The 24,097-nt window shown below is 43.6% G+C and overlaps 1 protein-coding gene across 2 annotated transcripts in view; it reads right to left on the reverse strand.

Annotated features, from left to right (window-relative positions):
- BICD1 (BICD cargo adaptor 1) overlaps positions 1–24,097 on the reverse strand; it is a 277,073-nt gene that overhangs the window by 83,287 nt on the left and 169,689 nt on the right. For both annotated transcript variants that reach the window (XM_026657537.1, XM_026657536.1), the window contains exons 3-4: positions 5,648–5,800; positions 1,160–1,597 (exon numbers count right to left, since the gene is read on the reverse strand). In XM_026657537.1, the coding sequence (XP_026513322.1) occupies positions 1,160–1,597; positions 5,648–5,800 (591 nt within the window). The remainder of the gene's footprint in view (positions 1–1,159; positions 1,598–5,647; positions 5,801–24,097) is intronic.

Genomic DNA, 24,097 nt, shown 5'->3' on the forward strand with positions numbered 1-24,097 from the left:
GAGGCCAATAACGTCGAATTCCGTCCACACTACCCCAAATCCGACCCGCAAAGGCCAATTTTAGCGCTAATCCCCTCGTCGGAGGTGGAGTAAAGAAACTGTTTTAAAGGGCCCTTTAAGTAGAAAAAAAGGGCTTCGTCGTGTGGACGTGTCCAGGCTTAATTCGATTTAACGCTGCTAAAGTCGACCTAAACTCGTAGTGTAGACCAGGCCTAAGAGACTTATGGAGAATTAGCAGGCATTACACCTCTGCTAACAACTGGTCTCTCAGATTCTGAACCAACTGTAATGTTTCTTATCCGCTTAGACCTTTTAATAACTCTTATTTCTTTTCCCGAATTAATAAATCTTTAATTTAGTTTTCTAAGGATTGGCTTCCAGTGCTGTTTTTGGTGAGATCTTGAAGTATCCAGTGAACCTGGGGTGAGCGACTGTTTTCTGGGGACTGGAAAAACCTGATGTTTGGTGGCTTTGGTTTTAATAACCTTACATCATGAAGTTCAGCTTCTCTGGGCTGGAATGCTAAGGGGGCTGTATGTGACTCCTTGGTAAAACTAATATAGTGATCCAGGGGTACACTTTTGTTACTGGCTTGGTAAAATCTAACTGTAGAATATACCACCAGTTTGGGTGTGTCTGCCCTGTTTTCTGACAGCGTGTTCTGAGTTTGGCATTCTTAGCTGTGACCCACTCTATGAACCGTGACACTCTTCTCCAGTGGTCTGGAACCATGCCTATCCCCCATCAGTTCTCGAAGTCTATTATTATCAGGGAGGAGCAGCTTTCGTAAGACAATGCTTAAAGGGTGCCCTTCAGTTTACTGGCTTGATTTTCATATTGTGTTTGCTAGATCTGCAAATCTGCAAACCCTTGTGAACTCTCCTCTCCTACCCCCAACCCCATACACACTTCAAGCACTGCTGGGTCCCTTTCTCCTCTCTTCCCCTTGTTTCTGATCATTTCAGGCCATGCATATACCCCATTCTCTCAACTGAACTTTTTTGAGAGATCTGGAAATTAGAAAACACCTAGGCAGAAAGCTTAAGAACAGGGAAAATGGATGGTGGGGAATAGGATCATGGACAAGTAAATCAGTCATTAGCATTACAGTCTGGTATAATTATGTGGAAGTCTTTATGATTTTAGGATAAGCTCTTACCTGCACAAGTTGCTGCTTCAATTTCTGCATTTCTGATATGTTGAGCTCACTGAAGAGATCAGAGACTGGGTGCAGAGATTCTCCTTTCCTAACTGCAGGAGTCCGGTAATCTCCATTCAGTTTCACAAGAGGCCCATGGATGTGCCCATTCATTTTGTCATCATTATTAGGTTCGCTCCCATCCTCTGCAAACTTTAATCCATCTACCGATATATTAATGTGATTACTGTACATACTATCATTGAGGTTGATATACTGGGAGAGTTCCTTCCTCAGATTGTTCTTTTGCTCCCTTTCATTTTTTAAAGTCTCCAGGGCTTCCTCCAGCTGATGTTCGGCGATCTCCTTCAATCGGATGGCATCTTCTAGCTGGCTATTAAGCAATACTGTCTCCTCCTCAAATCGTTTAATCTCATGCTTTAAACCTTCATATTCAACCTGAATTAGACAAGACAAAGAACATTCATAACACTAAAACTTGGATCTTAAAAACCTGCCATATATTAGCCTGATTGAACTAGGCACTAAATAGCCAAAAATTACTTAAACCAGGCATTGCCAGTAGCTGCAAAGAGCGTCATGCTCAGAAAATTCATGAGGAAAGGTGTACTGCATGTACCCCATTTTATTAGTTCTCGGTTTTATATTGTACTGCAGACATTTTCAAGGGGTGAGAATCAGAATCTGTGGGTGATTTATTAGGACACATACTGTATTTCAGAGGTTCTCAACCTTTTTCCTTCCGAGTCCCCCATTCCCAATATGCTATAAAAACTCCATGGCCCACCTATGCCACAATAACTGGTTTTCTGCATAAAAAAGCCAGGGCCAGCATTAGGGGGTAGCAAGCAGGGCAATTGCCTGGGGCCCCATGCTACAGGGACCCCCACAAAGCTACATTGTTCAGGCTTCAGCGGGTCTCAGGGACCTGGGCTTCAGCCCCATGCGGTGGGGCTTTGGCTTTCTGCCCTGGGTCCCAGCATGTCTAATGCTGGCCCTGCTTGGAGGCCCCCCTGCTCGAGGCCACCTGCTCGAGGTCACCTCAGGGCTGGCTCCAGCATTTCTGCCGCCCCAAGCAAAAAAAAAAAAAAAAAAACCCCCGATTGGCGGCAGCAGTTCAGCAGCAGGTCCTTCGCTCCTAGAGGGAGTGAGGGACCTGCTGCCCCCGAATTGCCGCAGGTGCCGCCCCTCTCCCTTGGCCGCCCCAAGCACCTGCTTGTTAAGCTGGTGCCTGGAGCTGGCCCTGGGTCACCTAGGGGGCCCTGGATCCCTGGTTGAGAACCACCACTGTATTTCATGCAAGAACAGTCACTGACCTGAAGCTACACTAGGAAGTACAGCTTTATTATTAGTTATCATAAGTAACGTTTGTCTATTATGGCATTGCGTATAGATAGAGGTTAATTATACTGTTTGATTTATCACTGATAAGTATTTCTAAGGCATCTATCACCATGGCATCTAACTTCTTATCCAATGTAATCACTCCATGTCCAGTTTTTTATACTGTAGGGACATATAGGTTTGTTTTATGAAAATTATTCAATAAGGTTTTATTTTAAAAATGAAAGCACAGACTAATAACCCAACCTGTTTAAAACTGCCAGATGTCCTCAAGTGGTAGCAATTTTAAAATAGAGGTTAACTTTTGACAATCCAAAAAATATAATAGTAGCAGTGTTCAAGCAGGGAATACAGAATCCATTTTAGGGCACTGACAGCTGGTCTTCTGGTCCTGTAGCAGGCCAGACTGAAATTTATTGATAAGGGAGCCCTAAGGTAAGGGTGAAGAAGGGAGAAGCAGGAGAGCTGTGGGGAAGTGGCCCAGGGAAATGTAGCAACTCTGGCAGTGAAAGGTTGGCTGCCAACAGCTGCTACCATTAGGGTCCCTGGGCCGGAACCCGGAGTAGAGGGCGGGCCCGGGTTCCCCCCAACCCACCACTACAGGAACACTTCCTGGGAGGGGAAGTCAGGTCCCTGTCAGGACAGGAGGCTAAACTGTTCTAAAACAAGCCCTAGGGACAACAGAGACTGTGGGAGTTCTCTCACCAACCTCCTTGCTGGCTTATGATGAAAAGGGCTCAGTAGACTGTAACCCTGGCCCTAGAGAGAGAAGGGCTATGTGGAGGGTCACAGAGAGCCACTGAGGCTAGCATATACTGCCTAGAAGCGCAGGACCCATAGGGACAAGGTCAGAGCTCTACCACACTGTTAAATCCACAAAATAAACTTTAAAAAAGGAAGAGAAAAATATGTTTTGACTAATTTCTTTTGTATTCATTATAAAATAGAACCAGACAATTTTTTTCACGCAAATAAAATTTTGATAAAGATTCATTAACATTTCCATTTTTCAATCAGCTCTACTTGTAAAAATGGTAGCTTTAAACATACAGTGGTATGATTTTTAATTTGATGATATTCCTTTAATATTTTTAATTTGTAAAATTCAGATTTTAAAATAAATCAGATTAAGTAGTGCAATAATATCTTTTGGTGGAGGAGGGAGAAATTTGGTTTTCAAGTAAATGTTGAAAAATTCCCACGTCAAACAATTCAAGAAAAAAGTCAACAATTCAAGTAAAAAAATTCAAGTAAAAAATTTGGCAGACATTACTAGTTGGCAGGCATTACTAGTTGCATCTTCAGTGGATGGTCTGGAATTTTGTTTCATTCGGTGTCTACACAAATATTTAAAAAGCAGAATTTAAATATAATACAAGGAATGGGTCCCTGCGTATAGGAAATTCCTTTTGGGCTTGGATATTCAGTAGACAGTTAAGGACTTTTATTTGGGAGCTGGCTGAGAAGGCAGTCTTTAGAATTTGAACCTTCAGATTGCTCAGTGACATGATATCAACAGCTCAGGGAAGTTAGTGACTGATTATACTGGGAATTTTTTGAAAATCTGGAGGTTTGGGGTTTATCCCAGATTTTGAGAATTGGATTGGGAGGTCACAAATCTGTGTTGCTGTTGTTTTGTAGGGAAATTAATCCTGAAAACACAGGCCCTATTAATAAAATCCAGTATCTATATTTTCTTGATTATACACATAACATAAGCTGTGTATAGCACAAATTCTCATGAAAATCAGAGAGATTTGCACTGTCTGTGAACAGTAACTGACTTTTACATTGCCATTTTTCATGGATTCTTCTTCCAAATGCCTAAAAAGATGTGATGATAAAATATCAAGGACTACCTAATACATGATTTTATAAATTAAAGAACATACAAGACTAAGCTCTTATGAAATTTCATCTTGTAGATCAAAACTATTTTCTGAGTTACAAGAACACAAAAAAAATATTTGATACAAAAATACTGTGATTTTTTTAAGTCAATCAAAATATGCCAAATATTTTTTCCTCTTTATGGGGCCCTGCTATTCCTTTTCATTAAAAGAGAAGTGTTCTAAAAGATACAAACACTTGTGAAAAGATTCTCTTCTGATGGAAACTATGACTGTCCATTCATGGGTCTAGTTTTCCCAAGATCTGTACAGATCATTTCCATGAAGCTAGTGAGAATCATACTTGTGCCTCAAAGGGGGAATACAGTGGCCTGGATAATACCGCTCTGATAAAGACAATCTGCTGGAAATTTAGTTTTAGAAATGTGTAAGTCATGGTGTCTCAATATAAGGAAAGGAAAGTATGGATCTGTTTCTATTATCTCCATGTCCCCTGTTGTGCTACCTTGTTGTTCTAAGTGCTTCAACCACCATGTCAGGATGGGTAAAATATTTGTAACAGTTAGATGAAATAGTACTGCAAATCTGACAGGAGCAAGATAGCTTTGTTAACAAATTCCCTCTAGAAACTGTGGTAATCTTGGATACTTGATAAAAGCCTTAATTATCCCATTGAGCATGTTAGGACTTAAAAAGCAACTGCATGTTATGGACGCGGGAAGCAATTACAATCTGTTAGAAATGAAGGCATTGCCTTATAAATTGTAAACGAGTGCTGGCCTGGAATGTGTTTAAAAGAAGAAAAATATTGCCAGTTTAATCACCTGAATTGCATATTTACTGATTTATCATGACAAGATAGCACTTCTGACAGCGGAACAAATCCCTTTTGTCCAAGACAATAGTTTTCTTGATTACTTCGCCAGCAATAAAATTTTCCACAGAAAAATTTATGTTTTTCAGAGTAACATTTCCAAATGTCATATATGTATAAGTGGGTCTGAGTTGTGCATACATATTAAGTCGAGAGCAATCCTGGATACTGTTTACAGCTGGTTGCAGTGGGGTTTTAATTTGTCATGGAACCTCCGGGTGCATTCAGCACTTTACTAAGATTTCCAGTGTGTTAGTTTGCCAATACTATATTTTACAATGACTGTTTAACAATAACCAGCAAGATATGCAGAATCTCATACCAGATTAATTTAAGGTAGGTCAAATTATGCAGTTTTAAGTCAACCAGTGTTGTATATATTTTTTTTAGTCTAGCATCTAAAATCTTTTCTGTGCTTACTTGGTTCTGTTTCAGTGTGGACACCAGTTTTTGCAAAGTGATATTTTCTTCTTCAAGCTCTGTGTAATCCTGAAGAAGTCTTGCCTCTCGGAATTTGTATTCTCGAATTTCGTCTTTCATCCGTATTCTCTGCAGCTCTGCCATTTCGTTATTCTGAAGGAGAGGAAAACCCCCCAACATATTACTATTTCATTTCCAGCAGGATGAATGGTAAACATGGCCCCAGTGTATAACAAGGGCAACAAACAAGTAATCAAAATGATTTAACACTACACGTCAAAACAGCAGCACCACAATTAATATGTTGTCACACCACAGTTTCTGTTATTTGTTATACAACTGGATGTATACAAATGAGCATATATGATATGGAAACTTGAACAAAATAGTTCCAAGATTAATTTTCTATTTAAATTAAAAAACCCTCCAGTGCTTTATCGTCTCATTACTTTTATTTCCTAGAAGTCTGGTTGAAAGGCTTAGATCAAAACACAATTGCCTACTGTTTTTCACTAAAGGACAACACACTAAACTCATACAGCAGAAAAATGAATAATGGTGTCTGTCTTGCAAAGATAACTATTAACCAAGATGAAGTAATATAAGAACCATCTTCATGTTTTGAAATCAAGTACAGGTATTTGTGTGCTGTACTATTCAGTGAAACCTGTTGCAAGTGACTACTCAAAGGATGGAAAACTCAGTTGTTCAACAGATGTGGTCTTCTAATAAAGCTGGAGTATTTCAGGATAACATGAGGCAGCTTCTTAAGCCCAGAGTTTACCCATTAGGGTGGTCTCTTGTTTCAGGTTCTGCGGTATGTCTAAAGTGGTATATGTATAAGTCATTTCAACAATAACCCTACCAGTTTTCTAGACAACTTTCTTATATATGTTTCAAGAACTGCCATCAAAAAGTTATTTGACTGCATCTAATTCTAGGTTTGACTAATTTTTTGCATCTAGAGCTTGGGTTTCCTAAAGTTATTGTTTGTGGGAGATTCAGATGCTGAAGTGACCGTTAATCTCTCTAAATCATCAGATATCAGAGGCCTGATTTTAATGGTACACTTGTGTAACCCCACTGTCTTCTATGGAGTTACTCCTGATTTATAATTAGGCTTGGAATGAGTCGATTTTTTTCAGTAAACGTCAACAAAAGTTGATTTCACCATACACAAACCAATGAGAACTATTTCCATTAATAATAATCAAAATTTACAGATAGGCAAAGTAACAAATATGCTGCTTGATAACTTATTAGAGTTTGATTTAAGGGTAAAATTTTGACATATGATGTTGACAGATTGTATTTTAGCAGTTATAAAGCTTTAACTTTTTGAATCTCAAAGTTTACACTCATTAACTAATTATTGTGTGACACCCATAACTTCCTGCAACTGTGAAAATTTAAATTGATAAAAATAAAAAAAGTGTAAAAATAAACATCAATATTATCCTTTGAAGTGATAAAAAAATAAAAAATCCAATTCTGTCAAGCCTATTTATAATGGAGTAGGTGAAAGTGGGATCAGCGACAGATATGGCCTTTCAGGGCAAGACTGCTCTGTATGTGAGCCCCTTCAGTCCTGATTGATGGCAATAAGGACCATCAGTCGCATCTTCCCCCCTCCTGCAGGAATGATGAGCACTGCAGTAGCAGTGGTACCTGGGGGGCACGACGGAGTATTCTATAGTAAGAAGAACGGCTAGATTCATAATGATGGCATAGACTCTGTCTCTGCTGTGATGCCAGGAGGAGCAGAGATAGAAAATAATATAATCTATGATTTCTGCAGAGGGAGAGCAATCATAGACATTATGTCTTTCTGAAAAGTTGAACATCTCTGTAAGAATCAGGCACTATAGAAACTGCATTCAGTGACCTGTGTGTATCTGGCTCTGTATGCAGTGGCAGATTAGCCACTGGGCCAATGGGGCCTGTTCCCAGGGGCCCCAGCCAATTGGGGTGCCCCCGCGCTCCAGCTTGCTCTGCCTGCCCAGGGCTCCTGCCGGGGAGCAGGGTCATAAGAACATAAGAATGGCCATACTGGGTCAGACCAAAGGTCCATCCAGCCCAGTATCCTGTCTTCCGACAGTGACCACTGCCAGGTGTCCCAGAGGGAGTGAACCTAACAGGTAATGATCAAGTGATCTCTCTCCTGCCATCCATCTCCACCCTCTGACAAACAGAAGCTAGGGACACCATTCCTTACCCATCCTGGCTAACAGCCATTAATGGACTTAACCTCCATGAATTTATCTAGTTCTCTTTTAAACCCTGTTATAGTCCTAGCCTTCACAACCTCCTCAGGCAAGGAGTTCCACAGGTTGACTGTGCGCTGTGTGAAGAAGAACTTCCTTTTATTTGTTTTAAACCTGCTGCCCATTAATTTCATTTGGTGGCCCCTAGTTCTTATATTATGGGAACAAGTAAATAACTTTTCCTTATTCACTTTCTCCACACCACTCATGATTTTATATACCTTTATCATATCCCCCCTTACTCTCCTCTTTTCCAAGCTGAAAAGTCCTAGCCTCTAATCTCTCCTTATATGGGACCCGTTCCAAACCCCTAATCATTTTAGTTGCCCTTCTCTGAACCTTTTCTAATGCCAGTATATCTTTTTTGAGATGAGGATACCACATCTGTACACAGTATTCAAGATGTGGACGTACAATGGATTTATATAAGGGCAATAAAATATTCTCCATCTTATTCTCTATCCCTTTTTTAATGATTCCTAACATCCTGTTTGCTTTTTTGACTGCCTCTGCACACTGCGTGGACGTCTTCAGAGAACTATCCACGATGACTCCAAGATCTCTTTCCTGATTAGTTGTAGCTAAATTAGCCCCCATCATATTGTATGTATAGTTGGGGTTATTTTTTCCAATGTGCATTACTTTACATTTATCCACATTAAATTTCATTTGCCATTTTGTTGCCCAATCACTTAGTTTTGTGAGATCTTTTTGAAGTTCTTCACAGTCTGCTTTGGTCTTAACTATCTTGAGCAATTTAGTATCATCTGCAAACTTTGCCACCTCACTGTTTACCCCTTTCTCCAGATCATTTATGAATAAGTTGAATAGAATTGGTCCTAGGACTGACCCTTGGGGAACACCACTAGTTACCCCTCTCCATTCTGAAAATTTACCATTTATTCCTACCCATTTATTCCTCCGCCCACCTGCCTGGTGCTCCTGCTGGGAAATGGGGTCGGGGTGTGGGGGCTTGCCCCGCTCCGCCTGCCTGGTGCTCCTGCAAGCCCCTGCACCCCAATTTCCGCTCCCTGGCAGGTGCACCAGGCGGGCGGGGCAAGCCCCCACGCCCCGACCCCATTTCCCCAGCAGGAGCACCTGGCGAGTAGGAGGGGACTACAGGTGGAAGGGGTGGGGAGGAACCCCCATTTGCTCTGGCCTAGGGCCCCACAAAAGTGTAATCTGGCTCTGTCTGTATGTACAGATTAATTCCTAGTACATAAGGGTATAGTGGTAAGTGTTCTCAATTCCGAGTTGATTTGCAAGACACAGATATTTCGTTTTGCATCTGAGTTAAACAAGTGTAAAATCCTAGAAGATAAAACTATAAACCAATATAAAATATGTTGATGAACAAAAAGCCGTGCAGTGTAGCTGCTGTTTGTTGGCAGGAGAGAGTTCTCCTGCCGACAAAAACTTCTACCCCCCGTGAGAAGCAGCAGCTTTGTTGGCAGGAGAGTGCTCCTGCCGACAAAACGCTGTTCACACCGGCGCTTTTCGCCATTAAAACTTTTGTCGTTTGGGTGTGTGTTTTTTTAACACCCCTGAACAACAAAAGTTTTGCCGACGAAGTGCCAGTGTAGACATACCCTCAATTTTATCTGGATTAAGACTGAAAATAAGGGTGAATAGTCTCAAATTGGTTTTAACTGAAGTCAGTATCTGGCAGTGACATCATTTGTTTGTTAAAGGCTATAAAAATGATGAATTTGAAGATTCTTTGTCATACTCTACCTGATCATACTGCAGCACACCAGAATGAGATAGTTTTCCCTAGGTCTTGCCTAACTGTAAGTATACTGATCACATGTTTATGAATACTTCGTTACTGTATTGGGTGTAGTGACTGCTTGTTTTTAGGCTGTCAGGCATGTTTAGAGCAATTGTATAAAATACCATTTGACCCATACACTAAATAAAGGAATTAATAGTTAAATTAGTGTCTGGTGATTTCCCACATTAGTATTAATAATGTCTAATATTATTAATAATTCCAATACCACTGAACAACTGCCTGTGTTTTCCAATTCTGACATTATGTCTTTAATTTTGGCTCCTGTAGGGTCTGGGTATACATGCAAGTCTACTTTCATGAGAAATGTGAGACAAAATGGACTGAAGGGATAGCAGTATGGGGACAACACCCAGCTCTAACTCTCTTTCACGCCAAGCATAACTGCGCTATCTCACAACCTTACCAATGGCTGGAGGAAGATCAGCTCCTGGATGAAGAGCAGGTGGCTGAAAATCAAGCCAGGCAACAAGTGTGTTTTAAAGAATTCTCCTTCTGCATAACAGTCCCATCCATTAAAGGAATCTATCTCAGGACTGCTGAAGTGATCCACAGCAGGCTCAGGCCCTTAGCCAATTGCAGTTGAGGAAAGGCGTGTGATAGGACAGGATTAGGGTGCGTTAGCAGAGTTACACAGGAAAGCTAATGTCTGTTCACATTAAGTCTGATCCAAAGCCCAGTGAAGTCAATGGAAAGACTCACATTGATTTCAACGGACTTTGGATCAGGCCTATTATGCCAGTCTTTCATGAGCAACAACAAATTTACACACACAATTAAATTTTAAAAAACACACAACCAAAAAATATGTTGGAGGTAAAAAATCGTAACTAGTCATTTGTAACTGTTGGATCAAGCAAAGGGTAGGAAGGTTGAACAGTTGATAACATAAAATTAAGGTTCTGACAAAAATTATACAAAACCAATCAATTATTTTATCCTATACTTAATTTTTTACAAAATCCATCACATACTCTGGGATACAGTAAATATTAAAAAAACCAAAACCACACAAAACTGGCTCAGCAATCAGCTACTTTGATCAAAAGTAACAGGTCTTAGAAAAAGCAGGAAGGGAACAAAATGGCCAGAGATCAAAGGGCCTGAATAAAAAGGCTTTTTACCAAATCACTGATGCATTATTTCACTGATGCACTACAAACTACTTTATTTTGGAAACGGTTCTGAGATTAACTGAATGTGTAAGACCAAGGAATGGAACTAATTTCCTCCCTTAATACAACATATAGCAACTGTACAGGAAGCTTGAATGGCCACCTTTCTTAAATTCATCATCTTAAAACAAACAACAGAATGCTCACTCCTTCGCCACATACCACTGCTTCTCCTACACATTCCTGGAAGTATAAACAGAGCCACTTATAATATTTCTCCTCTCTCCTTTCTTTTATCCATATAGAAAGTGTTACTACAGAACAATACGCTATTTGCTCTGGTTAAAACAAAAAACAACAGCAACAACAAAAGAACCAGCCAAAAATTATGTCTGCTAACAGTTCTGTCTGCGGTGTTACCTTAAGTGTATATCCAAAGCATTGGGTGGAAGCAAGCCTATTACTGTCATAGGGACCAACACCAACTCAGCATGTTATTTTGAAAAGATGATACAATATTTCACTAACGTAAAACACAAATCTTGTCACTGAAAATGGCATAACATTGCACTCTATATGCCAACCTCTCCCTTGGCACTTGCAAAAGCCTGCATTATGCTGGCAAAGATCCAGCTGTAAAGCACTGTTTCATTTTCAATACCGCACATAAAATGCTGTGCTTTACTAGTACAGCACAATGTTTTATCAAGGCTAATCTAAAAGCAATCTACAGAGGTTTTTTTCAGATTAGTACCTCGTATGAGCAAACACCAGAAGAGGTCTTTCAGGATAGCGTGTAATGTTATAGTATTTTCATTGTCATGCTATTTCTATGTGGTTTGCATTGGTGAAATATTCTTTTGTCTTTTCAAAATAGCATGCTAAGTTTGTATTCCATCAAATGTTCTGATTAAAGACATAGGAAATATGTCTGTCAACAATTGTGTCTATTATTTTTGTCAGTTTTTTAAAAAATATTTTGACCGAACAATACATCATTATGGCGTATACAACAGTCTCCTGCCACATAAGCCGGGGTGGGAGCATGACGCAAGTTTCACATTTGATCATCACATCAAGCCTCTCTAAGGCATTTTTGAAATGCACCAAAATACTTTTATATGATGTAAAATGGGTGTGTCAGCAGGGCAATTTTCCAGATGAGCCACTAGGGGACAATTCTAACCCAAATGATTCTATGATCAGCAAAATAATTCATAATTAAACTTCACTTTTAATCATGTACTGACTATTAATGTTCCAAGGGATGGCTGCTGATCCAGAAATGTTTGCAAGGGTTTAACCAAAAGATTTTTATCACCTCCAGAGAAGATTATCTGTATTATTGTATCTGTAAAACACTGAGTTAACCCAAGAGGTGGAGCTCAAGGTACATGAGTAATGTTTTAATGCCTAGAGGTTATTTTCTGTCCCAATCACAAGAAGAATTTGGTGCAATGATTTTAATGCATCTCTGCCAAAAAAGCAAGAAAGACACCTATGAAACTAAAGAAAACAACAAACTTCTTGTCAGCATGGCATTGGCATCAGACCGTGACTAGTGTGTATTAATTATTGTAGGTTTTAGCATATTGCTTAATGCGTTACTGGAAGTTATTCAGATGCTACGGTAATAAGGGCAATATAAGAACCTATATAGAATAGAACAGAATAAATCCTAAACAATGTAAAATTGAATGCACCAATTAAGATGGAACTTAAGAGTTAATATCTGCAAACATCAGGCACGTCTTCAATGGCACTACTCAGATATGTAAAGTAAAGTACGTGCCCAAGTGTTTGGGCATATGCCTAAGGGCCATGGCCATGAACTGTGAACTCTTCAGTTCAGGGAACCGTGTCTTCCTATGTGTTTAGTTAACACGTCTTTTTATTCTCTGGAACAGAGCTAGGCCGATTCCCCAGATGTTTAATTGATCCTACCAGTATATAGTTAACAGTCTCATTTAGGCTTATATATGGACATGGGGTCATGAGCATTTTTTCCACATTACTTCACATAAAACTCAAGCGAGGGATTCCAAGTCAAGCAGAAGTCATGCCGGCAGCCTTTGGCACAATAAAAAGCCTATTTTCTTCCACAGTGAATGCTTATCAGCTCTGTTAATCAGAAAACAATCAGATACGTGCACCAAAGCTAGTCTACACTGGACCAAAGTTTAAGTCTTATCTGGTGGGAAGTGCAGCCACATACTTGCACTGTATGTGAATTTCTAGTATTAATTTAGTAATTCAGGAGCAAAAACAATGAAAAAGTTAGGTACTTTGGTTTTAATAACAGAATAGCGTATGGATGCAATACAAAAGCCCATTTGAACCTGACATTTGTAATGTACTAACAATAAATGGGATGTTTTGAAGCCGATTATGTCAGTTAGACAATTTATGATTAAACTAATATCTGCTTTCTTGAGTCTGGGAACACCTGTCATTGTAAACTTGGGTGCCAAATTCACTTTAATCTACACAGATGAAAATAAAAGGTGTGGGTTTTGTAGACACCAATACTTAATAAATCCTTTTAGTTATATTTTATCTTGGGTTAGAATTTAACATATTATAAGTAATTTCTGTTTCTTTCTCCACCCTAAATTTGTTTCTATTTGGCCCTAGGAAAACATAAATAAATGAATGAAAAATTCTTGAGAATAAAAAAAAAAAAAAAAAACCCCACAAAAAATGCCAAAATGTTCTTATTCTACTGACTTTGGGATAGACTGTTAGGAGCTATATGGTCCAATTACATCTTTTCTTTTTAAAAAATTGGTTTGTGTTTGGGTTTTAACAAATAAACAATCAAAATGGAAGAGTAAATCTATATCTGCATCCTATAGGACATATTCTACCCTCCTGGCATGGTTTACAAGGAAGCAAACCAACACAAAGGGGGAGATGAAAAGCCACACTCTTTCCCTTTCCACCCTATAGAAGCCCCTCTCTATGACAACATTACAATTACAAATCTGTGGATTTTTGTGACCACAGAGGGAATACAGCCAGGGATCAGCTAATCTATACAGGATGATACCCTTAAGAGTTAGCAGATTTCAAAGAAAAAAATCCACTCAAACATTAAGGATGCACCAAACCAAGAATGGAATAATGTGATGGGTGGTCCATCGAAACAACATTAATTCACCATATAAACCCATTCCATGCATGCGAGGTGCCACAACACCATTCTTCCTTCCAACCTGGAGGGCACCACATGGGATTGGGAACCTATGCAGAGTACGAGGAGGTTGACCAGAAGGGAGGATGAGTACATAGTGCCCATTGTTTCCCACAACTGCATGTGAAAGCTAATTAAAAGTGAACTAAAGTCTTAGTCCCAATCCTGCATCAGGATCTGCTACTGCAGGGTTGGGGAAACTTTTTGGCCCAAGGGCCACATTTGGGTATGGAAATTGTATGGCAGGCCATGAATGATCACGAAATTGGGGTTGGGCTCTGGTTGGGGGAGTGGGCTCTGGGTGGGGCCAGAAATGAGGCGTTCAGGGTGTGGGAGGGGGCTCGAGGTTGGGGTGCGGGGTGAGGGCTCTGGTTGGAGGTGCGGGCTCTGGGATGGGGATGGGGCTGGGGATGAGGGTTTGGGGGTGCAGGAGGATGCTCTGGGCTGGGGCGAAGGGTTTCAGAGGGCAGGAGGGGGATCAGGGCTGGGGTAGGGGGTTGGGACATGGGAGGGGGTCAGGGGTGCAGGCTCTGGGCAGTGGTTACCTCAAGCAGCTCCCAGAAGCAGCGGCATGTCCCCCCTCTGGCTCCTATGTGGAGGTGTGGCCAGGTGGCTCTGCACGCTGGCCCGTCCACAGGTGCCACCCCTGCAGCTCCTATTGGCCATGGTTCCCAGCCAATGGGAGCTGCCGGGGTGGTGCTTGGGGTGGGGGCATCGTGCGGAGCCCCCTAGCTGCCCCTACACGTAGGAGCCGGAGTGGGGACATGTCGCTGCTTCCGGGAGCTGCGTGGAGCCACGGCACACACAGAGCGGGGCAAGCCCCCGACCCCACTCCCTGGCTGGAGTGCTGGAGCGGGAGAAGTCCTGGATCCCGCTCCCCAGTGGGAGCTCGAGGGCCGGATTAAAATGTCTGAAGGGTCGGATGTGGCCCCCAGGCTGTAGTTTGCCTACCCCTGTGCTAGTGCCATCCTTGTGTCCTTGCAGAGCCCTGTAGATTAAGTGGGCACAGCAGTCTATGTTAGAGAATCCTGATGCAAGATAGCAGTCGAACTCCCCTTTAGGGAGGGGTTTCAGCAGTAGCAGCAGGCAGGGTAATCCTTGGTAGTGCAGCCAGGCTTCCCACAGCTCTGACCAAGCCAAAAGATCAAGATGTCACTGACCCTTGCCTCCATGATATCACCTGCTATCAGTGCGCTTGGGGACTTAGCATTACCACAGTGGCATGATGAGATGAGGAAGAATAATCAAAGTCACTGCACCCTTCAGTGACTAGTGGACAAGGCGACTAGTAAATTGGCTGCTCTCTGCAGTCTGCAAACAGAGCAGGACTGTGGAAGATCATGTATTGTATTTTTCACTCGCGCTATAAAGAGGCTGTGACACGCTGTATTACAAAGTAGCACCCTGGAACCCCCCTATTCACCACTATCATATCATTATGATATGTTTTGTACAAAGTGTGCCTTGTGAGGTGTCATTTTAAAAGTCTTGATCTGTTGAACATCAATATATATATATATAGATATAGATATATCCTGTTGAATGGTATGTGCTATCATTGCATGTGAGGTTATGAAGCACTGTTATATGTGTTACTGAAATATGTTGTGAGGTTGGGAGATGCCCACAGCCAACCTTTCAACTGCAACAAAGGACCCCATCAGACATGTGCTGATGGCTCATTAAAGGGAATCCACTCTCCCAACAGCCATCCCTGAGACTTCTCAGAGAGACCACCTATGCAATGGAGACTGCTTGACCAATGGGGACTGCCTGATCCCCATGTCCCAGTAAAGATCTTTCCAGCATGCTGGAAGAAACTATAAAAGAGGGGAAGTGACATCATCACTTGCATCTCTCACGCCCCCCCCACCCCCAACTCAACACCCGGAAGAACGTCTGGAGGACCAAAAACTTTGATCTGGGGAAGGGTGGTCCCAGCCTGTGTACTGACGAGCTGTAACCTGCTTTCACCATCTGTCAAGGTGAGACAGTGCTTGATTCAAATCCTGTTTAGTTTGTAGAACTTAGACTGTGAATTTTTTTTATTTCTTAAGTAACCAACTTTGATCTCTATGCATGCTACTTATAATCACTTAAAATCTATCTTTACATTTTACCTAAAACAGTTGAAGTGCTTGGGAAATCTTAGCTTAGTTTACAAAGGCTAGTGTGGGCCCACTGCACATTGAGGGAACGGCGAATGGGGTAATAAACGTACACTGGCCAGGCTTCTGACTAGGGCAAGACGGTACAGTTCTGGGATGCAAGACTGGGAAGCAGGAGGGAATTGGCTGGAGCCCCCCTATTGATGGTTCATGAGTGGCTAGGAGATCATTCATGTAACTCTGTTGGATGAGTCCCTGCCTGTGGATGTCTGCGTAAGTGCAGTACCTGCCAGAGGTATGTAGCTTGACATCAGCATCACAGTGTGAGAGGGATACCCCAGGTTGGTGGCTTTGGAGGGCTCAGGGGTCCCACAGTCCTGGTTGCACCCTGGGGACCTGTCACAGAAGCTCCCTCCACAATGTGTTTGAAACCATGCTAGAAACAACTGTGCTGAAAAACAGCCAGGTGCCACTCCGTGGAGTCCCTCCTATAGTCATCATGCCCACCTTCTCAGTCTTTCCTTGATTATTATTTCTCTCCTACTGCAGCCTCTAGGCCTTCCTGCTTACCAAGCTCAGCACTAAACAAATGGAAGGAACTATCTTGATCCTATTTTCAACTGTCCCTCTTTTGCCCATAAAACCCCACCATTTCCTTACAGAGATTCCCCTCTTCGTCTACGATCAGTATCTCTTGTTCACCTACCTTACTATATATTTTTTTAAAGTTTGCACTCTAGACAGAGCTAATGTATGCAAGCTTGCATTCACGTTAATGTCATTCTTATCCCCTCCCTCCACATTGTCTTTCACACCCACCTTCATGTCTTCTCCCAGTTCCATGAACACTTACACATGTGCTTGACTTTAAGGATGTCATTAATCCCATTGAACTCAAGCATACACATACATGTTTGCAGGATCAAGACCTTAGACTGTCAACTCTGAGGCAGGAGCTGACTTTTGAGTTACGTTTGTACAGCACTCAGCACAAGGGGCCAGTATAAAATAATAAAAACAAAAACTACCACGACCAAAGTAACACAGAGGAAAAAAAACTTCTCCAGAGCTGGCGTTAGCACTTTTGGGTGGGCTGCACAACAACTTTTGTCAGCTCCTCTACAAACATACCCAATTTCTGCCCACAATTAAATGAAATCAAAACTGGGATTCTTACATTCTATAATGTCTCGGGGTTGGATCTGTTAACAAAGGGCCCCTCCTGCTCATCAATTGCAGAGACCGAAAGTGATCAACTCTTAAAACCCAACTAAGTGGTCATTTGGAAGTGACATCTGCCGGTTGCTCTTTTTAAAAAACAAAAACAGCCATCCGTCGGGTGTTACATGCCAAATTTCCCAGTGGGCCTAAAGGGAGATTGATTGCACACAAAACAAAAGTAATACTAACCAGGGGCGGTGAGTTGTATGGGCCCATGGTGCCCAGGCTCAAGGAATATTCAGGGCCAGGAGCCCTGCTCCACCAATGTTTGGAGCTGGGTCTCTCCCCTGGCCCTTGCCTGCCCCTCCCCCCCCGCACGCCTCCCGCGGGCTCCGGAGCGTCCCCCCCGCAGCGTCCCTGCCTGAATGAAAGCGGTGCCTCTCCTTCGCCTGCCTACGCTGCCGGCTACAGCACAGCACAAGAGCAGCGCCCGTGGCAGGCTGAGGCAGCTGGCTGCCGTTCCACCTCAGGAGGGGGTGGGGGGAGGAGGCACACACGTGCTTGGCAGCCCTCCCCTCCCTTCCCCCGGCACTAGGGTGACCAGATCACCCAAGTCAAATAGCAGGACATGGGGGGAGGGGGAGCAGCGTGGCAGGAGGGGGCGGGGCAAAAAAACCCCAACCCTTCCTCCACACGCGCTGGAGGGAGGCCCGGGAAACGTAGGGGAAGCACGGGGCCAGGGTGAGTGAAAGTCCGGCCTGGCCCCGAGCAGGCAGGACTCAGTCGGGCGGTAGGGAGAGTAGGGGGGCGGCCCGCGGGGCCAGGTGGCGGCTGTTCTCCCCCCCGGGCAGCGGGACTCGGGAGCAGCTGCTGCTGCAGCTCCCACTGCTGCGGGGGGAGGAAGCGGCCGATGGCCAAGCTCGGCTGCTGCGGCTCTGGCGCCCGGGCCCGAACCTCCCGAGCCCGGGCCTGCTGCAGGGACCCAGCAGCGCGCATGCTGCGCCCAGCCCCTGGCCAGTCATGTCTGGGCTGCTGCCCAGCTGGTGCTATCCTGTGGCAGCCCCGGAGTGGGGGCAGCAGGCCCCAGCCCCCCAGTCCCGCTCAGGTCTCGCAGGGGAACGAACGGGCCTGGGCTGCCGATGCCTCCGCCCCGGGGCCACCGCGGGATAGCACCACCTGGGCAGCAGCCCAGACGCGACTGGCCAGGGGCTGGGCGCAGCGTGCGCGCTGCTGGGTCCCCGCAGCAGGCCCGGGCTCGGGGGGTTCGGGCCCGGGCGCTAGAGCCGCAGCCGCCGAGCTTGGCCATCGGCCGCTTCCTCCCCCTGCGGCAGTGGGAGCTGCAGCAGCGGCTGCTCCCGAGTCCCGCTGCCCGGGGGGGAGAACAGCCGCCGCCTGGCCCCGCGGGCCGCCCCCCTACTCTCCCTACCGCCCAACTGAGTCCTGCCTGCACTGGGGCCAGGCCGGACTCTCACTCACCCCGGCCCCGCACTTTCCCTGCGTCTCTGGGCCTCCAGCGCTTGTGGAGGGAGGAGGAATGGTGAGCCTGGGGAAGAGGCGGGGATTCGGGGAGGGAGCCAATGGGGGGAAGAGGGGGCGGAGTTGGGGCGGGGCGGGGCGGGGCGCGAGCACTTCCGGGCTCCGGAGCATTTCCTTGTTTGTCCAGTGTCCCGACCGCACATCGGTCGGGACGCGGGACAAACAAGGAAATATCGGGACAGTCCTGATAAAATCGGGACGTCTGGTCACCCTACCCAGCACCCCCCGGGAGGAGACGCCAAGGGGGCTTCTGGCGGGAGACATCTGGAGTGGATCTCACTCAACTCAGCTGCTGGGGCTTCGGTGAGTGTTTGACCCTGTGATCCACCCCCCCTCCCAGCAGCCACCACTCCTGCCCCACACTGGGCAGTGAGGCTATGGTGAGGGGCAACAGGCTGCAGCAGGGGAGGAAGGAAGCCACATGTGATGGGAGTCCCTTCCCCCCCCAGCATCCACCCACCCCCTCCCAGAACCTGCACCCCTTTCCCACACCCCCTCCAGTCCCCAAACTCCCTCCCAGAGCCTGCACCCCCCTTCCTCTGCACCCCCTCCTGCCCCCAAACTCCCTCCCAGACCCTGCACCCAAACTCCATCCCCGAGCCTGCACCCCTCACCCCCTCCTGCACCCCCACCTCCTGCGCCAGCCCGGAGCCTGCACCCAAACTCCATCCCAGAGTCCAACCTCTTAACCATCCTACATCCCAATCCCCTGCCCCGCCCCAGGGCCTGCACCCCAGACCTCCTCCCCCCATCCAAACTCCCTCGCAGAGCCTTAGGCAGGTGGCGGACAGAGTTCGGGGGGGGGGGCCCTCTGGGCGATCTAGGCACCACCAAAATTTCTACAAACCTTCTGCCCTGATACTAACTGAAAGAGCTATATATTGGCTGCAAATTCACTAGAGCAATAAACCAACTTCAGTCTGAACACAAAGATTATTTTTGTTTCTGTTTTTATTTTACGGTTGAGCAACTACGACACAATTTTCCTCTACCTCTAAGAGTGAAATCCGGGCCTCACTGAAGCCAATGACATAACTCCCATTGACTTCAATAGAGCAAGGATTTCACCCTACTGTGGGCATGGAACAAGAACCTAAATAGAGCAAGAGTGAGACTGATCATTTTTATACATGTCACAGAAAATTAAAATGAAAAAAAAAATGTGCATCCATTAATGGTTTGTTTTTGCATGACACTGTTATATGCTAGTGTTTTTCCTTGAAGATGGAAGGTAATACGAGTTCTTTATCATAATCAATAAGTAAGAAGGCTGGATTGCTGTTCCATTTCCCTATATTTCAGATAGAGTAGAGTCAATCTTATCATAAGCTCTCCATTCCCCATGGCAGCTGACTCCCCTTCCCAGGATTCAGAAATATTTTAATTACATCTTATTACTGGCTCAATCCTAAATTCTTTAAAGCAGCAATCATGCTGTACTGTTGAGAGATGAGCATGACAGTCTGTGATATACTCAGCTGAGACTCACCATTTTACGTAGGAGAGGAGCTTAGCATCCAAACTCTGTCTTTACAGTTGAAGGGTGTGCGCGTTACACACTGAGGCCTGGTCTACACTACGACTTTAATTCGGATTTAGCTGCGTTAATCCGAATTAACCCTTCACCCGTCCACACTACAGAGCCAGTTAATTCGAATTAAAGGGCACTTAAAATCGATTTCTGTACTCCACCTCGACGAGCGGAGTAGCGCCTAAATCGATTTTGTTAATTCGAATTAGGGTTAGTGTGGCCGCACACCACCGAATTACTGTGGTTAAAGTAATGGGGTAGTGTGGCCGCACACCACCGAATTAATGTGGTTAAAAACCGAATTAATGTGCTTAGTGTGGCCGCGCACAATCGAATTTATACAACCTGTTTCCCAAATTCGAATTATCTAAATTCGGATTAATCCTGTAGTGTAGACATACCCTGAGTGAATCTGTGATCATGTAAATGCCACATGCAAGTTACAACTTTATTTGCCATCATCTGCAAGCAAGCACTCTCCTCTTCCCTCTGTTTCGCTAGAAAAATTCACAGGATGCACATTCTATCTTAAATGTTAACAGCACTAAAAGCCTGTAGGAGGTCATAACATTGTAGCATGATTAACACAAGTCCTACAAAGAAGGTGGCAGAATGAAACTTGTGCAAATGGTCACCTGATATTGTAACTACAGTCACCTATCCTAATAGCATACAAAAGCTTAGTCACTTGTTATAAAGAAATCTTTTTGTGAGCATTACTAGCAGGTTTCACAGTATTCAGAAGTATGCTTGGAAAGAAAATCAGTGGACTAGAAGAGGACATAGTATTCACCTTTTACTAATTACTGGATTGATTCTCCTTCAACTAACACTGGTTTTGACTTCAGTGAAGTTACTTCTGATATGCATCAGAGTAAATAAAAGGAGAATCCAGCCATATATATATTTTTCCTAACAGAGCCTAATATCTTGTTTAGAGATTTATAGAAGTGGTCACAATTATTTCACAAAGTTTTGCTTGGAAATTTTCATAATTTTGGGCAACATCACACATCTAATATTTTACTTTTCTTCACAGTTTCTTGGCAAGAATTATCTCACTCTAAACATGTAAAAATGGGAGAAGCCAGACTTTGCTCATAATTGCTCTCATGTTTAGTGTCTTCGAGGAGAAGAAGATATAAGGAAGGGCAACTGCCCCACCAGATCTAGGATGGTCTTTGGAGGAAAGAGTAAGCTGTCTTCACTTCATTATTTATTAATTGCATTACATTAGCTTCTAGCGGTCCCAGTTAGGATTAGGCTCTTTTGTGATAGTGCTAATAATTAGGGCTGTTAATTAATTGCAGTTAATTCACGTGATTAACTCAAAAAAATTAATCATGATTAAAAAAATTAATCACGATTAATCGCAGTTTTAATTGCACTGTTAAACAATAGAATACCAATTGAAATTTATTTAATATTTTGGATGTTTTATACATTTTCATATATACTGTATTCTGTGTTGTAATTGAAATCAAAGTGTATATTATTTTTTATTACAAATATTTGCACTGTAAAAAACAAAATAAATAGTAGTTTTCAATTCACCTCATACAAGTACTGTAGTGCAATCTCTTTGTCGTGAAAGTGCAACTTACAAATGTAGATTTTGTTACATATCTGCACTCAAAAACAAAACAATGTAAAACTTCAGAGCCTACAAGTCCACTCAGTCCTACTTCTCATTCAGCCAATCGCTAAGACAAACAAGTTTGTTTACATTTACAGAAGATAATGCTACCCGCTTCTTATTTACAATGTCACCAGAAAGCAAGAATAGGAATTTGCATGGCACTTTTATAGCTGGCATTGCAATGTATTTACTTGCCGGATATGCTAAACATTCATATGCCCCTTCATGCTTCAGCCACCCTTCCAGAGGACATGCTTCCATGCTGATGACGCTTGTTAAAAAAATAATACGTTAATTAAATTTGTGACTGAACTCCTGGGGGGATAACTGTATGTCCCCTGCTCTGTTTTACCCACATTCTGCCATATATTTCATGTTATAGCAATCTTGGATGATGACCCAGCACACTTTGTTCATTTTAAGAACACTTTCGCTGCAGATTTGACAAAACGCAAAGAAGGGTTTTCTAAAGATAGCTACAGCACTCGACCCAAGGTTTAAGAATCTGAAGTGCCTTCCAAAATCTGAGAGGTTTGGGGTGTGGAACATATTTTCAGAAGTCTTAAAAGAACAATATTCAGATGCAGAACCTACAGAACCCAAACCACCAAAAAAGAAAATCAACCTTCTGCTGGTGGCATCTGACTCAAAAGAGGATGAAAATGAACATGCGTTGGTCCGCACTACTGTGGATTGTTATTGAGCAGAACCCGTCATCAGCATGGACGCTTATCTCCTGGAATCGTGGTTGAAGCATGAAGGGACATATGAATCTTTAGCACATCTGGCACATAAATATCTTGCGACACCAGCTACAACAGTGCCATGAGAATGTCTGTTCTCACTTTCAGGTGACATTGTAAATAAGAAGCAGGCAGCAGTATCTCCTGCAAATATAAACAAACTTGTTTGTCTGAGCGATTGGCTGAACAAGAAGTAGGACTGAATGGACTTGTAGGATTTTTGAATGCAGTTTTTTTGTACATAATTCTACATTTGTAAATTCAACTTTCATGATAAAGAGATTGCACTACAGCACTTGTATTAAGTGAATTGAAAAATCCTGTTTCTTTTGTTTTTTTACAGTGCAAATACTTGTAATCAAAAATAAATATGTGAGCACTGTACACTTTGTATTCTGTTTTGTAATTGAAATCAATATATTTGAAAATGTAGAAAACATCCAAAACTATTTAAATACATGATATTCTAGTATTGTTTAACAGTGCGATTAATTTTTTTTTATCACTTGACAGCCCTACTAATAACATGGAAAGCCTCACAAACTCTGAGCTTGTCTATACAGTGCATTAGTCTGCAACAGGGGGTGTAAATTCTAGTGAGCACTAGTGGGTGGCTTGCTAACTGCAGGGCTGGCTCCAGCTTTTTTGCTGCCCCTAGTGGCGGAAAAAAGAAAGAAAAAACAAGAAAAACCTGATTGAGCTGCCGCCAAAGAGGAAGACAGGGAGTGAAGGACCCGCCGCCGAATTGCCGCCGAAGACTGGACCGATTGGGCTGCCGCCGAAGTGCCGATGACGACGACCCGGACGTGCTGCCCCAACAACGGACGGACTGCCGCCCCCTTCTATTGGCCGCCCCAGGCACCTGCTTCCTTCGCTGGTGCCTGGAACCAGCCCTGGCTAACTGGCCCATATGGACCCTGCTGGCAGGTACTCAAAGTTCACTAGTGCACATTAAGGTAGTACTATTCGAAATGGGATTTACATTAATATGCATGCGGGAACTTTTAGTGCATGCCAGCAGGGTCCACATGGGCCAGTTAGTGCGCCAGCCACTAGTGCGCACTAGGATTTACACCCCTCTGGTGTGGACTAATGCAACGTGTAGACAAGCCCTCTATTTCTCATGGTTCCATCGCCAAACACGGTGGTTTAGGCCAAGTTTTACATCAAGTTCATGAGCGTGTTCCAATCTGAAATTCAAGGATTGTGAATCCATGCGAAGCAAAATGCAGAAAAATGTGTGCGCTGACCCCTGCACAGCACGAACAACCAGTTAGATGCAGGTGTGCAGTGCATACTTATTTACTTTAATAGAGTTGTGCAATTTGCTTTCACCACCTCTTCCTCAGGCATAGAGGATCTTGCTTC

This window comes from Terrapene carolina, unplaced genomic scaffold (genome assembly GCF_002925995.2).
Source record: "Terrapene carolina triunguis isolate 2854851 unplaced genomic scaffold, T_m_triunguis-2.0 Scaffold247, whole genome shotgun sequence".
Classification (NCBI taxonomy): domain Eukaryota; kingdom Metazoa; phylum Chordata; order Testudines; family Emydidae; genus Terrapene; species Terrapene triunguis.